Raw genomic sequence first — 17,664 nt, forward strand, 5'->3', positions numbered from 1 at the left:
AAGCGGTTTTTCCTAAGATATAGCAACCAATAATTCTAAAATATAGCAACCAATAATTTGCACAGATTTTACTCTAAGAATGCCTTGAACTCTAGTGAATGGCATGGATGTTGTGCTTATTTTGCACCAGTTCCCATTTGAGTATAGGTCTATTAGCAAAGAAATTGAACTTCAGAGATACATCTCATTATTTTTGAATGTCTGTGTCAAATCAATAAAATATTTCACACAAAATGAAGTTGGTAGGGAATTCCACTTGTTCAAGTTTGCTTGCACTCTTAGAAACTAATAATTTTCACTGGCATCAACATTCAACTATGAGTAATCAAAACCACATTTAGTCATGTGTAGAATTAAATGGATGTTACTGGGGAAACAGAACAGCAATGGCAGCAATTTCACTTTCCTCTTGATGTCATGAGGAGGAGAGCAACATTGGTCAACATTGGTCTTGTGGTGGACACTACCCTTTTAATTTTCAAGGAGACATTAAGGACTTATTTTCAAGGAGATATGAGGACTTAAATTTAACTATGCATGTGGCTCCAGGAAAAACAAGAAAATTAAAATCAAGTCAGGGTACATGAAAGGAGAGGTTACATGTCCTTTATATACTCATAAAGACTTTACATGAGACTTGTATAAAGGTAGAAGCAAAAGAATCTTCTGTGGAGATTTTCTTTTGGTTAGAGGAAAAGCACATATAAGTCACTAAAGAGTCATGTTACAAACTATGAAAAGAAATGTCTCTAGGGTATATTATGGTAGTACTTGTTTTCAAAGACCAAATAATAGTTTGGACTGATTTTTTACACATCAAAAATGTTTTTATCGCATATTTACAGAACAACGGTTTTTGGTTCCAGATTAATGGACTATAGTTTCCATCAAATTTGGTACTGAAATATTTCTATTTTTGTTTATTTTATTTTGAGAGCTTGATGACAATATGTAATTGCCAAAAAGGATCATACAGCTTCAGATAGTTCTAATCAGCAAACACAGCCTAAACATTTAATAATTCAATCCAAAATTCTATTTTTTCAGGAGGGTCTGGGAAACTGTATTTTATTAGAGCATGAATAGTACTGCCTATAATTTAGAATGAAAACAGTGGTTTATTCTGAATTCAATCATTGGGTCATTTAGCTCAGAAATGGCTTCAAGACTATACAGCCCAACCAAAAAAAAATTCTTTGTTGTCTTGGTTTTAAGGCCTGTTTCTGGGTTTATTTGGGGCACCAATTCAGAAAACTGCATTGGACAGACTGCATCAGCTCTAGTTTCTTATATATGGTTATCATTATTTTGTATGAGTGAGCAGTTGATAACTGATATGTGGCATATGTTCTGTATGTCAAAAATTAGACCCAATAGAGAAAAACTGATGCCATTTTTGGAATTGGCAGGTCAGATATATACCCCAAAGCAAGTTTAACATTTGAGGCATCCAAATGTGTATTAGCCAGTGTTATCAATAGGTCTCCAAGCTATTTAGCATGCACATTTCCCAAACATACCAGAAACTGAATGCAGCACTTTGGCATAAAAAGCATGTTGTCCCACAGACACAAAACTCTGACCACAGAAATATTCTATCAAGCAATTCCTCTTAAACTCATGCCAGAAACCAGGACCAGGACCAAAAACTGCAACAGACCAGATTTTGAACTGGTTTATTTGCAAGCACATAAGCTGAGGAAAGCATCAACCTCAAATCTCCTAACAATTCAGCTGCCAAAAATGTTGCTAATGTGATTTTTATAATATGGCACTCATCATTCAGCATTTAATATGGCAATTATATTTCAATATCCCTTGGCACTAAAAACATCACTGCTCCAGAGGCACATTGTAATAGGTTTAATGAAACATCACATCTTACATTACTCGGTATCAATACACAGAATACAAGAAAACAAATACACATTTGGGAGGACAGAATTTAGAATTAATATATATAGTATATCTATACACAAATAGTAATATTTATCCACATGACAAAAGGAGAGAAACCCACATGCTTTTTTTCACCAGTCAAGCATTTCCACAATTACTGTACATAGTTAAACATCAATCTGCAGCTGTTGAAGCATAAATGTCACCAGATAAATGAAAAAACTGAGGCATGTGATCAGATGCACTGACATTTTGCACCATAACTCCAATTTCAGATTACATATTCAATTGGGCCATAGGGTAATAGCACTGATTTGGTATGGAGAAGCTATTATATCAAGCTTAGTCTTGCCTGTAGATTCCAGGAATTCAACTTGGGACCTTTTGCAGGTTGTAGGTGTAAAACAAAAGAATCCTAGTACAAGGTAGGGACGTATTTCTAATTCAATGCTCGCCTTCCCACTGACTAAATGTCTATGGAATTGTATCACTATATGCTAAATCCCTTCATTCTGCTCATCATTAATGCCTTATCAATCTGGTTTTGCAGGCCTGCACAACTTGTGAACTAGTATTCACATTCCAATAGGCAGCAACAGCAGGAATTGGGAACACCTAGTCAAGACCACTGGCCCAAATATCATAAAGGTACCAGATCCTACCTGATCTTTGAACCTAAGTAGGGTCAGCCTTGGTTAGACTAGAATGGAAGATCAACTGTGAATACCAGGAGCTGTAGACTTTATTTCAGAGGGAAGCAGCAAAACCCTGTGACATTTATGCCTTTTTTATCATGTTAGAAGCAACCTGAGAAACTGTAAGTCACTTCTGGTGTGAGAGAATTGGCCATCTGCTAAGAAGTTGCCCAGGATGTGTTACCATCCTGTGGGAGGTTTCTGTCATGTCCTCGTATGGGAAGCTGGAGTTGACAGACGGGAGCTCGCCCCATCTCGCAGATTCAAACCACTGACCTTTAGGTCAGCAATTCAGCCAGCACAAAGGTTTAAGCCATTGCACCACCGTGGCTCCTATGGCGTTACCATAGGTTGACAGATGACATGAAGGCAAATACACATATGCCCAGTGGGGACAACAATTTTCTCTAGGTTTCTGTCATCCTGGGAGGCAACAATAATCAAAAACACAAAAGCAGTGCCCAGAAGGTCACAGGAGTGCAGCATGATGTGTCTGGAACTTTAAAAACTGTACAGAAAAATCTCCTTTCCTACCACATGGTTCTAATCTAATATAAAGTGTATGGCTTTTGAAGGATTTCTGTGTCCTATAACACATAGTACATCTTTACTGTCAATAAAACCTTTGTGGAGAAGTAATAGTAATAGCAACTGGTATGATTGTTCATTTAATTCATATATTAGGTTTTGGGGGGGTGGGTTCAGCAGCTCAGGGCCTGGCTTAAGACTTATGTTCACAAATTTTAAAACGTTTTACTTGTAAACAAACTACAAGGTAAAGTTTAATGGCTTTGCTTCTTTTTCAAGTAAAACAAATGAACACTGCAAGCATATGCAAGATTGGAAAAAAATCTTAGGCACTTAGTTGCCTGAGAGCCTCAAAATGTTAGAGGACTTTAAATATTTACACAGAACTGCAAGAGGTTGGTATATAAACAATATGGTAATTGCTCCCAAAAAAGTAAGGCTGGCAAATTGTTAAACTGACATATGAATAAATTCTTCTTAAAGGCTTTTCCTTTATGGAATAGAAACAGCAATTCTTTTTTTCACCTAAATCAGTTTTTGTTTTTCTAGCTTTCAAAAGCAATTCCCCCAGCACCGCAATTACTTTTAAGACTCATTGTGAAATATTATATTGAAGGCTGAACATTCTGCCAAAAACATTCTATAGTTGTGTGCCACATCTTTCTTTTATTTAGATAAAAACAAATGTCTTCCAATTTCACTTGACTCTTGCAACTATTTATGCATGGCATTTCATCTTTTTCTCCTCCTTTGTATTCCTGTTGGTACACAGTAGACCTCAATACATTTGAGTTTTTTGGTGTGTTTATGGTAATAGATTGAAGCATGTATCAACTGCCAGAATAAAAATTTGGCACCCGGTATTTCACATGTTTACTATGTATAAATGTGATTCCTTAGTCACACTAAAACGTAGTAATAGTTTAACATCCATTTTTTTTTTCTGTGTCAGAAACAACTTGAAAAACTGCATGTCGCTTTTGGTGTGAGAAAACTGGCCAACTTCAAGGACGTTGCCCAGAGGATGCCTGGATGTGTTACCATCCTGTGGGAGGCTTCTCTCATGTCCCCGCACTGGAAGCCGGAGCTGACAGATGGGAGCTCAGCCTATCTCACAGATTCAAACTGCTGACCTTCAGGTCAGCAGTTCAGCCAGCACATTGGGTTTAACCCATTGCGCTGCCATGGCTCCAACGAATTATTAGACAATAAGGAAATGGTATAACATTAATAGGTCACAATTCTTAATCAGTAACTTTTTCCTGGCTCTTAAGGCCCTTCCAAACAGCCCTATATCCCAGAATATCAAGGCAGAAAATCCTACAATATCTGCTTTAAACTGGGTTATCTGAGTCCACGCTGCCATATATTCCAGTTCAAATAAGACAATGTGGGATTTTATTCAGCTGTGTGCAAGGGGCTTTGGATTTGTGTTTTGAATTCCATTTCTAAGTGCGCATATTTGAAGTTGTGATGCTGAGGGTCAAATGTCTAAGAAACTGAATCACTTCTGCTACCTATCAACCTTTTTCTGTTTTGGGGATTCACTTTACACTTTGCAAGGGAAAGTGAGCACAAAAGAGATTATATCTTCTTAAATTACTACAAATTCATTGCTGCTTTAACAGAAGCTTTAGCCATGAGACATTTCATCATTTTCAACCTCCTTTTACCTCATATTTCTATCAGGATTCGTTTAAACCAAGCTAAGTAGATTGTCTTGATACAAAAGGGGGAAAAAAGAGTCCTGCTGGATTGAATTAAAGGTCTATCTAATCCAGTGTCTTGTTCAAATATTTGTCAAATGGGAAGTGCTCAAGGAGGACATAGGTTCCCAGCCCCCAGCAAGCGATGTATGGAGGCATTCTGCCTAAAGTCTGCTTTAAAATAATCAAGTTTTTCTCACAGATGATCTTTGAAACTCAAAGTTGTTATGACACATATATGTACAAACCATAATCCAACCATTTCCTTAAAGTTTAATAGTCTTGTTTATTTTAAAGGTAGTATTAAATACTTCCTTAAACACATTCAACTGAAATCAATAGATTTTGCCTTGTTTTTATTACATATTTTAACCTACCGAGAGGTCATGATTTCAATACAAATTGTCTGATGTGCTCACCAGTCTATTTTAAATTTACATTTTCCACATTACATTAGCAGTTTATTGATGCATTTGTTTTTTCTTGTTATACTGAATCCTGGTCTCTTTGGTATTAGGTTTGGCAGCCTTAGTTACACAAGGACCATTCTTGAAAATATATTCAGAAAGTGACTATCTGGAATATCAGCTCCAGATGCCCATCAATAGAGCCAGATTTCATGTTTTAAAGATTAAGAAAATACCAGGCCACATTTATTCTACAAAATTTTGAGATGCCTGACCATTACATCTTCATTTCATTCCTCTCTTGTTCCACTTCACGGCACTGTTGAATTGAGTAGCTGCTGGTTGGTCGGTTTGGAGCTGACTGTTGAATCAGAAACTGCTGCCACTTTTAATGAATTTTTAATGGAGCTGAGTTCCCATGCATGGAAATTAATGATACGCACTCCACAAAATCTTCTAGCTATCTGGAACAGTTTTTTAAGAACAGCTTTTCTCAGAAGAATGTATACCCATGGATCTAAAATTTGATTCCATGTTGCCATTCGAAGAGCAAACAGTATTGTTTCACATGATTTCCAGGAGTGGTTTTCATTTATTCCAATATTTGCCATGGTCACCTGGAAAATGAAAGGAAATGAAAGCAGAAAACATTATTATCGATTTGATAATTATCTCTCATATAGTTATATTCGAGCTATCTGAAGAGCTCACAACCTGCACATTTGGAAGCTATGTTATGAAATGGTATAAAATCAGATTAATGAATCTGGTTCTGTACCAACAGTGGGGGTGGCGGAGGGCAAAACAAAGAAATATCTAAAAGTGGTTCTCAACCTGTAGGTCCCTAGATGTTTTGGCCCACAACTCCCAGAAATCCCAGTCAGTTTACCAGCTGTTCTGGGAGTTGAAGACCAAAACATCTAGGAACCCACAGGTTGAGAACCACTAGCTCAACCTGAAAATTACTGTAGCAATATTAAAAGAATATATATCACTGCTTTTAAAATAAAAAGATATCATAATGTCCTCTGAGTATTAGATAGAGCCAAGCCAATGTAATATGATGATGGTATCAATATTGTTATAATTCTTTATTAACTGAATACATTGGTCCTAAAAATCTACTTTTATTGCTTGGTGATGTATTTCTAATTATTTATTATCTAGAATTACGACTAATTTATTCATTTACTTTTTATTTAGTTTTCTATATGATTTTAGTGTTGAATGCTTAAGAGATTATATAAAAATGGTGTATAAATACTCTCTGTGTGTGTGTGTGTGTGTTTTCTTTAAAAAGCTGTTACCGGAAAGTGGCAAGAAAGACATTCTGCATATCCATGTAATAACTGAATAGCTGATAGTCTTGACAAGACTCTTTGGCAAGAGTCAAGTCATTTCCACAAGCCGTTCCCCAAACAAATAATGCCATAACATGGATAATTATGAAAAGAAGAAAATACATTTCCAGTACCCTTTCTATATATTAACCACCCCATATAAAGATACTCTAAATATCCTTGGTTGAAACCGAAAGTAGATGTCTTAAGAGAAATATGTAATTCATGTAAATAAATGCTCAGATTTCATATTGCATTTGTGATGTAAACAGTGTATTCATGTACATTTGTCCAGAAACCCTAAGAGACAGTTGGGTTGCAGGGTATTTTTTACTGTCCATCATTATCCAAGTATTCTGCAGTTCCAAACTCCTTTGATATCTCCATTACTGTTTCATCAGAATTATTATTGTGACTAAAATGACAGCCTTTTTTCATAAAGACAACCTTTTTTTTAGTAAAGTCCTTTCAGAAAATATACAGTAAAATGGAAACATTTTATCAGTCAAATCTCTTGCAGGACCTGGAAGGAAAAGGATCAGCATATGTATTTTGTGCACAATTTTACAGTTCCTGATTACTGATTGTTACAAAACCAGCTATCTGTTTATTATAAAGGTGCATGTCACAATATGCAAAAGGAAAATATAAGTTGGCGCTGCTGCAAAAACAGTGATTCAAATTATACTTTTCTTCAATGACTTACTCTTTTTTCTATGTTTTCCACTTAAAGAAATTGTGTTTCATTTAATATATATGTTCACCAACATTCTGTAACCTTGGTAAGATCTTTCATATTTTCCACCATGAACAAGGTAGTGAAATAGTGAGTACTGATTTATAAAATCCACAGTTCTCTGAATTCTGTATTCAATCTGACTTTTGACTTCTACAAAGGATGAATCTACACTAGCGTGTTAATGAGTGGTCGGTCTGGAACAGAAATTATCCAAACTGGCCCCAGAGGTGGCCACATTAGTGTCCCATGTGGCCAAACCACAATGAAAGCTGGGCCCTGCTGGACCTTCACATGGCCTTCACTTTTGTTGCCACTGTTCCCTAACAGCTACAGAACTCTGTGCCACCTCCTCGATATTACGGCCACCCTATTATTATTATTATTATTATTACTACTACTACTACTACTACTACTACTATGTTTATTTATATCCTGATTTTTCTCTCCATACGAAGACTTAAAGCAGGCCATAACTAAAAGCACTAAAATACAACTTTAAATGTACCAATATAAAATTAATAAGTAGTATTAAGCATAATTCAAAACATATAAAATCACAGCAGCCCCATAGGATCTTACACACCTTCTTCTTTAAAAGCCTACCTGAATAAAAAGATCTCAACCTGCAGTCTGAAGGACAGGAGGAAGGGGGCCATTCTGGCTTCCCTGGGCACAGTTCCAGAGTAGCCACTGAGAAGGTTTGCTCTCTCATTCCCACCAACCAAACTTGAGATGGGCCTCTCCTGAAGATCTCGGGGCTCAGGCAGACTCGTACAAAGGGATGCAGTTGGCCAAACATCCAGGACCTGAACTATCTAGGGCTTGAAAGGCCATTCTGACGTCAGCAGAGGCATGCAGTGACAAAGAAGAAGGAAGGTGGTGATCCCCTTCCCCATCTTCTTCCAGGTTGCACCTTCTGTATTCAAGGTTACCAGTGCTGGCTAGGAGCTCCATGGCTGGTTGGGATCAGTGTTGGCATTTCCACAAGGAAACTTGATTCCTATGGTAAGTGTGGTGTGACAGGAGCTCCCAGCCTTTGCAAAGACAATAAAACCTCTAGATTTATCCTGCACTCAGTACTGGAAGGGCAGAGCACCTTGCCAGAGTGAAGGACAAGTGTGAATAAACATAGCAGAATCAAAAGAGGAAGGTACTAGGGGGAAAAATAAGCAGTGTAATGGCTTAGCCACCAGCACCATCTAGTAGTCTCTTAAAGTTATGGCAACTCAATTGTGAACTTCCTTGGTACAGACTGATCATCCCTCTTTGGGAATTCTGAAATCCAAAATGTCCCTTAATCCAAAAAGCTGTGTTTCTCCCATTCTAAGGCACACTTTTTCCCTGTATAAACATCTCCAAAATGGGTGACTCTTAGAATCTCAGGTGGATTTTTGGTGATGGTGGTTGCACTGAAATTAGATCATGTCTTTCTACTGATGGCATCATACAATTGACAAAATACAGGTTACTCCTTTGCTTTCTGTTGGTCCAGCATACTATGTGGCAGTCTCAGATGGAAGAGGAATTCGGGGAGGGGGGGGGGGGACTCAAAATAAGAAAACACTTCAAAAAAGTTATAAGAAGGAAGCTTCTTTATTCAACAAGTATGAGAGATTATAAAAACAGATGCGAAGGGCAACAAAAATAATAAAAGATATTAAGAGAATAGAAGATGATTTTTTTAAAAGACAATAATAAGAAAACATTTAAAGAATAAAATTACTTCAGGCACAGTTATTGATTTGGATGGTGAAAGAAGTGGGGAAAATGATGAAATATATGAAGTTTAAGAACTTCAAAGTAATGAATAATCTTGAGAAATAAATTACGTTGGAAATGGGAAAATGAAGAACATCCTATGTGGTGGACTTTTGAAAAGGCAAAGAAGAATTAGAAACTGATCCAGACAGCACTGAAAGATAATTTTAGAACATAAACCCGGTTAAGTTTAAAATTATTTTCATTATAACTTACATATGATCAAACCATAGAGGTGAATCATGGGGTACTATACTATATAATATTAAAGCTTTATGCTCAAAAATGAGAAAGTGCAATTTTCTGACAAAGAAGAGTCAATTAAAATCTTTGAACTGGCTGAGTTGAATACATTGTCTTTAATGATAAAAAAAGATAAGTATGTGAATAACTTTGTAAAATATTGGAAGCCACTGTTATCCTGTGTAGAAAGGAAACAGAACTCAGGGAATTTGAAGATTAATTTACAGTATGGGCTTTTTATCAGAAGTTTAAATGCACTTGAGCGATAACAAGAAGAGTTTTATAGCATGATAATAGATCCCTTCGTCTAGTGGGTTGGGAAGTCAAGTCTGTAATATGCCTAAGTGAGTGGGAGGACAAAATAGAGATTGTTAGGTGTGGGTGGTAGAAGTAGAACTGGTGGGATTGGGCTTATTTTATTTTTAAATGGACATTTGTTATTTGTTTTTAGTGTTAAGATTTGTTTTTGATTAATAATGTACTGTTTGTTTCTGTTGATTTTATGTTGATGTCAATGTTATAAAGATTTGTTTTTGAAAAGACAGAGATTCGGCAACGTAGACTTGGATGTAGATCTCTGAATGCAGATACAGCCACTGTACAAAGACACACTGCTGGACAATTTGGGTAGTTTTACTGTGAGTGTTCATTGTGTTTTTTCATGTTGATTTATTGGATGCATTTCAAAGCATGCTTCTATTTCCATTCCAGGGGCACTTAATAGATGAGAAAATAGGAAATAAGGAAACAAATTTACTGTTTCCTCCTTTTAAAATGTATTCCCTATATGCTAGCATTTTTCAATCTATATAGGAAGTTAGTGCATTAATGGTTTCTAACCACCAAGCTTTTTGTTGTAGTCAAATTTCAGTTATAAGGAGTATATGGAGAATAGCAGACTCTCACGTAAAATCAATACATCAGGGCAAGTCAAGTTAATAGTACCTGCGTCTCCTTTATTCTCATGCCAAATTTCTCTTCCATTTTGATCACATAAATGGAGGCTATATGCATTGATATATGCACTGAATAATAGTAAACCCTTTCTGAAGCAAAAGTTTCTTGTGGAGTGCCAAGAAATGTTTATATATTGTATTATATATATATTCTATATATATCAGGCATGAGCCAGGCCAGTGGCAGATGGGTGGAGAGTGTTTGTGTGAACTAATTCACACAGTGTGAAGTTTAAAATAAAGACCAATTTTAACCAACAAAAAATTAACAGTATTTCAGTGGAAGACCTCCAGCAGCCATCCAATCCAGGGGAAAGGATGTTGGTGGCAAGGGAAAAAGTCGGGGCGGTGGGGGGGGGGGGTTGTGTCCTTTAATTTCAGGAGGAAAGAGGAGGCGGGAAGCAGCATAGCATTACAGAGCCCCTCACTATCACTCTCAGAGCTCCCAAGGGATCCATAGAGCACAGTTTGAGAACCCCTGATTTAGTGTATTGAGAGAAGCATATAGATGTTTAATGAGTACAAACCTCATATATAGCATGATATTACTATTGCTGTACCCAAGCCTATAAAATATAACTTAGTATAGGATTGTGACCCTTATAATTCCCTGTATTCAAGCATCTATACTAAAGATTTCTGGGTTTTGTAGAAAAGCTAAAAAGTTCATTTCCTGGTTAGACTCTGTTTACAGCTTCTTCACATTTTTTTGTAATTAGGTTGAAAGAGAAAAGTGGAGTCCTAAAGTACAAGATATTCAAAAGTAGCGTGATTATAAGATGTCAGATTCAACAGACTAATCATGAGACAACATGAAGTGCTAATGTAGAAAAAGGAAGAAATGTGTGCAAAAGCCATGAATATTATAATGAACTTCTAAATATAATGGTGAAAATACCCAATCTCCCTGTAGAAACCTCTTAAAATAGTCATTCCTATTCCTTGCTAAATTTTATCCAATGCCCTTATTTATTTGAAGATGATAGCAAGGCAATAAAAAATGTTGAATACAGCCCTGGCAGAAGGCTGTGTATCTGTCATCTTTGAAGTCACAGAATTGCTCATCACTAGGAAGATGGTTATCAGATGACATTTTGGCCACATCAGAATGAGACTAATGTGAAATACTTGCAACGGGATCACCTACATTTATGGTATCATGGTTTTTCAAGTGAATGATCCTTCAATTTCTGATACATCACAATGCATACAGAAAACGGTAGAAAAAAAATAACTATGATGGACAATCCTGAAAAGTGAAAATATCATTGGAATAACAGGTTTTTTGGCATTGCTCTGGAACCTGAACAGTTACACTGAAGAATTAATATAACATCATGCTGAAGATGGCCATAATTGAGCAATGGCAGGATGATGTCCCAAACAATGATTTCACTACTGCTCAGTTATGGGTGCCTTCCAACATGTAACTATAGTTTTATAGTTTGGGCATGTCATATTTTCTGAGAAGCAACTTTGGAAGCCCCTTTATTTTGCTTTAGAAAGGCTATTTCCAAGTTTTACCACATTGTTTATAATCTGAAGGTGTTGAGTCTATGATAACATCACACTTTAAAGTCTATTATTCAATGTCTTTTCTAAAATGCTTAAACTTTCTGACCCGTGAAGACACTCAAATTACTATTTGCAGAGAGCTGTACAATACATGAAATGGCAGACTTGTGAATCACTATTACAACACCAAGATGGAGTACATAAATATTTTCATTTTAAACTGACGCAGACAATTTATGTGACTGCAAATTCTGAACAAGTCAGCCTGTGAAAATATTTTACTCTGTGGTCTGAAAGTAATAGGAGAAAAAAATCAATTTTCATATCATTATTTATTTCTCTTTCTGCAAGATAACAACCTTAATATTAATAGAGATGATGATCATGATTATGACTGGCTCTTTTTTAAAATGTCAGTACAGCCAGGCCTCTGCATTTGCAGAAGATATGGGCCCAGGACCCGCATGACTGTGGGAAAATCGTGAATATAGTGGAGATGGGGACAAGGCTCCCAAGTGCTTTTCCTCAAACAAACAGCTGGGGGACTTTCCCTAGATGGAAGCAAGCAAAAACATTGCATGCCTGGCTTCTGGACCTTGATGCACTCCTCCCAAAGCAGTATGCACATTCATATAGCAACCTGGGTTTTGTGTGGGGTCATCACAACTGCCACCCATCTCCTGAAGCTGGACCTGCTATATTCACATTGCCACAGAAACCCAACTTCAAGAGGTGGAGGAAAGGAGTACCAAATCACACCCTCACCCCGCCCCTCACCCCGGCTGTCTCAGCACAGAGAAAAATGCCACAGTCTGAGACTTTAGTCCATGACTGGAAATGCTGAAACACTTTCTCTGCCCTCTCTCCAGAAGCTGTCAATGATCTTGTCTGCTTAAGTTGAGAAAGCAGCGGGGTGTGTGCTTCTTTCAAACCTGGGGATTTGTAATGTGCAGCACTAATTTTTCTTGCTCCTTACCCCATATGGATAGGAAATAGGCAGTGCCAAGTTTTGGAGAGCCTTAACTTCAGACTATAGTCCTATTTTTATGTACTAAGGAACCTGAGCCAAGTGCTGCTTCTGTTCTAGAAAAAGTAAATTGGCCAGCGCAGAGCAATGGCAAGTCCATGAATAATTGAATTCATGGATATCAAAACAGAGATTGAGGAGAGGCAAGTGTAGTTTTTTCATTACACAATTCACAGATTAAGAAAACATATGTTTGGGTGGAAGTAGGAAATCAACAATTATACTGGGCTGGATCCAAATATGCCATTACAGGAATGGGAGTTTTTGAATTTGCAGAAGCTGTCAAAAGGCCAATGGATTCTCCCTACTGAAAATGAAAAAATGAAATTTCTCGCCCCCTTTCCATCAGCAATTCCTGTGCCACCAGTATAACTGACAGCCCCATGACACCCAAAAGCACATTTTTGGAAGAGCAGATTGACATTAAATTTTCCCTCTTCCATAGGCCTGGTTTCACTGCTGAGAATATATTCATTCATTTGGTTTGATTCCTGTCTTTCTCGCCCACTCACCCATTCCACTCAAAAAGTGGGGTTCAAGGCAGCAAACAATTAAAATGGATAAATTAAGTTTAAATACAGGTTAAAATATAAAATGGAATAATTTAATAAAAATAAAACCATTTGAGAATAAAATCAAAAATCCCCTGCCATTTTATTCACCAAGAAAAATCCCTTATACATCATCTGGTTAAACTATGTATTATATCCTTAAATGTAAAGACAAAAGCTGAAAAGGAAAGGGCATCCTTTGGCTCCTGTACATATCATTGAATTCTCCAGCCTGGAGTAGTTACTAAGAACCTCATCACATTGATGAGGAAAAAGCAAGGCAATTTGCTAGCCTCCTTGGCGAAACTTCAGGGCATCCCGCCTTGCCCACAGCGATGCTTCCCCATCACATGTGCAGGCCCGGTTTCTCTCTATGGAACACGGGAAGCCTCCTGTGTTCTGGGAAAAGAACGTTAGGATGCTTGCCACAGTTGACTGACAGAGCCCTGCTGGAAGTGAGTATGTGTTGTGTGATGGCCGGCATGGGGCTCCATGGATCAACTGTGCTGCAAGTATCCTAGGTGATAAGAGTGGTAAGAAAGCCATCTTTTATGTCCCAAACATATATGCATCTGAATTCTAGGGCTGGAGGAAAAGGAGAAGAAGAAAGAGGGGTATTATTCCATTAGGGCATCCATAATAGAGCTGATCAAGTGCAATTTGTCATCTTCAACTTACTTTCAAATGAAGCTGGTAATTATTAGTAATGAGACCATTTCTTTTTCTTCTTCTCTTTCCCAATAAGTTGGAAAGCAGGTGTGAAAAAGTAATAAGAATGCATGAATGGTAGTGATCTTACAAAGGAATGAATAAGAAAGTGCTAGATCCTGTAAAGTATGGAAAAAAAGATTGTCTCTTCATCAAAAATAAGAGAAAATCACTTCCTAATTAGGTTCTTGTGGGAATTAATCTTAACTATATAGTAGTAAAGATCAGAACAGTGACTACTTGGGAGATATGGGATTTTTTCATTTCAAATAAATAAGTTTTTTTTTCTTTTTTAAGAAAAGATCTTCTAACAGAAGAGATACTTTGAATTACTGGAAGAGACTCTTTCATCAAATATATTCTCTCCACTACCACCATATTATTCTCTCTCTCTTTTTTTTTCCCCCTCGATGATCGAGAGTAAACAACTGCTGGTGAACAAGAGCTCTTGTGCCACTTCAAAATAACAAAGTAAGAACATGCTATAATGAAAAATATACTTTTCCTACTGATTATATTTTCTACTCAAGATTTTTAAAGGTAGAAATTTTCATGATTTGTGACCTTAGGGCATTTTCTTCCTCTTAATTTTGTAACTGGAGTGTTTCCAATGGAGGGAAAACCAAAAAACTAGCATGTTATTCACAAAGCACTCCACACAACAAAGGTCTTTACTATCTAAGAATAAAACTATTTTAACAGAAGGAATGTCGAAGACAAAAAAGAAATGGCACCATTTGAAAAACAATTTTCTATTGTTTGTTATTGTAAACATAATAGGATATGACACACATTTTAAGGTATAAGAAAAATATATCTAGATTACATATAATACTAAAAATGCTTCAAGTAATATATTAGAAAATATGGCAAAAAAATAGTAAAATGTCAGGATGTAAAATCAAGTTTTTCAAGTTCCAGTCCATTAAAATAGTTTCTTTTCATTTAAATTGATTTATCTACATGATCACACAACCCTATTTCTTTCCATTGATGGACTGATATTCTATGTAAAAGCCATACATTCACACTTTTTAAATTAGAGGGCCAGTGTGTCTGAAGTCTTTTACATGCACAAAATTATTGGACTGTGATACAAAACTAATATTATACATAACCAAACTAGAAAGAACCAACTGTATATTCATAATAACTTTATGCACATGTTTGTAGCTCCATAAAGGGAAAGAATGCTTCATAAACCACCATACCTGCATAGTCTTGACAATTTTATCCTATAATAAATACAAAAATGGAACAATAACTTTACTTCCAAAGCCAGGAAAACAGGGATGGGCTGCCCATGTGACCCTTCTGTCCTGATCCCCACATACATCCTCAGTCCCCAAGATTTTCTTGGATCAAAATATCCTTCCCACAATTTTAGGGGCAAAAGTAGTTGTGCAGCCTTCCTAAGATGAAAAACCATAAAATCACCCCAGATCATCCAGAAGGGGCTTCTATTTCTCATAACATCGTGCCTATTTTCAATTAAAATGGTGGTGATGTGGTCAACTCAAGGTCAACACTGTTGGGAGGAGTGGACTCCTCAAGTCGATCAGGTTGGCAAGTGCATGCTGCATTTACTATCCAATATAATATCCTGAAACCACCAGATTCCATATCTTCCTGGAAGCTTCCTGGTGGGTACTTAGATGAAGGCCTGTCAAGGAATATTCCTTGCCTAACGAAACACTATGAATTTTATGTGGTCAATAAAAGTCAAGTGGCAACTTGGATATATGCATACATACACACTCACATGTACACACAACTACAGCAGTTCCTCACACAGAGCCTGTATTTTGCAAAGTTTCTACAGCATTACAAAGACGTTTCATTAATGATATGAAAACTCACCACTGTCCTATAAATGATCATTGTGTTAGTCTAAAGGTGCCATTGCAAAATGTAGGGGTATCTGAGCTGTTCGGCTCAAAATAATCCTAAATTGGGGCATTTCCACCAAAATATAGCAGAGCACTAGGAATAAACTCCATAACCAGCAGTTAACCCTAGTGAGCAAGGGAAGGTTTCTATTCCTTTGGATGGCTCCGGATTGCAGAGTCAGAACTCTGGTTCAAAATATTTATTGAAGTAAAAAGAAATACATTCTTGATAGAAAAGTCCTGGAGCTAACTAGTTGTACTAAATCTCATCTTCGAAAGAAGGTAAAAGGCAAAAATACCAATGCAGTTACATTTTGCCTAGAGAGAGGCAAAATGTGCATCCTCACAGGGAGAAAGGAAAAGGAGAAGACCTTAAAATGGTGGAGACCGCATGGTCAACCCAGAGCAGTTTAAACTTAAGAGGAAGTTCCCTCACTGAAATTCCATTACTATATATCAAAGGGGGAGGAGACAGTGGCTAGCAGGAAGAGGAAAGACAAGGCCCTTTTGGGAAACATTCATAGGGATGTGGGGAAAGGAATCCCTCAGCTTAGCCCTGTCTCTAGCCTAGCTACTCATTGAGGACTAGAAACTTGATGACATAAGAAACTTGTGCAGTTCGGGGATGAAACCCAAGAAAAAGTAACTGTTTTACCTTTTATACCTTTTATGTATCTACTAGCTTGGGTATCCGGCAATGGCTTGATTATTTGAAAAAGGCATTATTTGTTTTTGGGTTATAAGTAATATAATTTAGTTAATTAGTGTAGAGATATGTTTATTATAAAGTGTTATTTATAATGTGTTTAAACTGTATTTATGTTTTACATTGGTTGCCATGTCCTAGCTGTGAGAGATAGGTTGCCATGGTGACAAGGCAAGAAGAGGAGGTGGGCGGAGCTTAAGGAGAAAAAGGTTTGAAAGTGACAGTTAATTTTCAGTCAGGAGGAAGAGACCCTGAGAGGAGGAGCAGAGTCAGATAGGACTCTGGAAAAGTAGTTTAGTCAGGAGGAAGAGACCCTGAGAGGGTAGCAGAGTCAGATAGGGACTCTGAGAGAATAGTTCAGTCAGGAGGATGAGACCCTGAGAAGAGGGCAGAGTCAGTTAGGGCTCTGTGGTGTGAAGCAGTATAGATTCAGTTAGTTTTAGTGTTTGTGAATATTTCTTCAGCAAGGTAGCTGAAGGGAAACCTCGTTAGATTGCTTGAGTTAAAAAAAGAATCTAACAGAGGGGGTTTTAGGATCGCCAGTAGTGGAAGACTGGAGATCAGTGGTTTGATCCGGTATAGGACAAACAGTGTGAATATTCACAACAGGGAACACTGAAATAATAAAGCACTTCACTGAAGAAGGAGTTTATAAGATTGTAACATCTAAAGCCTGAATGTATCTCAAACCAAGCCATATTGTAACCATCAAGCATATGCCAAGCTCAACATCTCAATATTGCAACAATTACGCTTTGTTTAATAATAAACTTGTTCTCTTTGTATTTTAAATCTGCCTCCTCCATTGATTTTACGTTCGGTGCATTCCACTCTACCAAAGTTACCTCACAACGCAAATAGGGATAAATAGAGACTTTAAGACCAGCGTCTCTAAACTTATTGGTGGCAGTTTAATTTAATAGCAGTCTAGGAACTTTCTTACATTTTTGGTGGTCCCATTTGGTGGGATTAACACCACGTCTTTACATTTTATTGG

General features: G+C 37.0%; 1 protein-coding gene across 1 annotated transcript in view; it reads right to left on the bottom strand.

The window, feature by feature from the left end:
* Positions 1-1,848: 1,848 nt before the first annotated feature.
* Positions 1,849-17,664, bottom strand: part of PTGFR (prostaglandin F receptor) — a 36,260-nt gene continuing 20,444 nt past the window's right edge. Inside the window, exon 3 of the mRNA XM_060773789.2 lies at positions 1,849-5,852. Coding sequence (XP_060629772.1) covers positions 5,547-5,852 — 306 coding nt within the window. The 3' untranslated portion in view covers positions 1,849-5,546. The remainder of the gene's footprint in view (positions 5,853-17,664) is intronic.

Source organism: Anolis sagrei, chromosome 4 (assembly GCF_037176765.1).
Source record: "Anolis sagrei isolate rAnoSag1 chromosome 4, rAnoSag1.mat, whole genome shotgun sequence".
NCBI classification, from domain to species: domain Eukaryota; kingdom Metazoa; phylum Chordata; class Lepidosauria; order Squamata; family Dactyloidae; genus Anolis; species Anolis sagrei.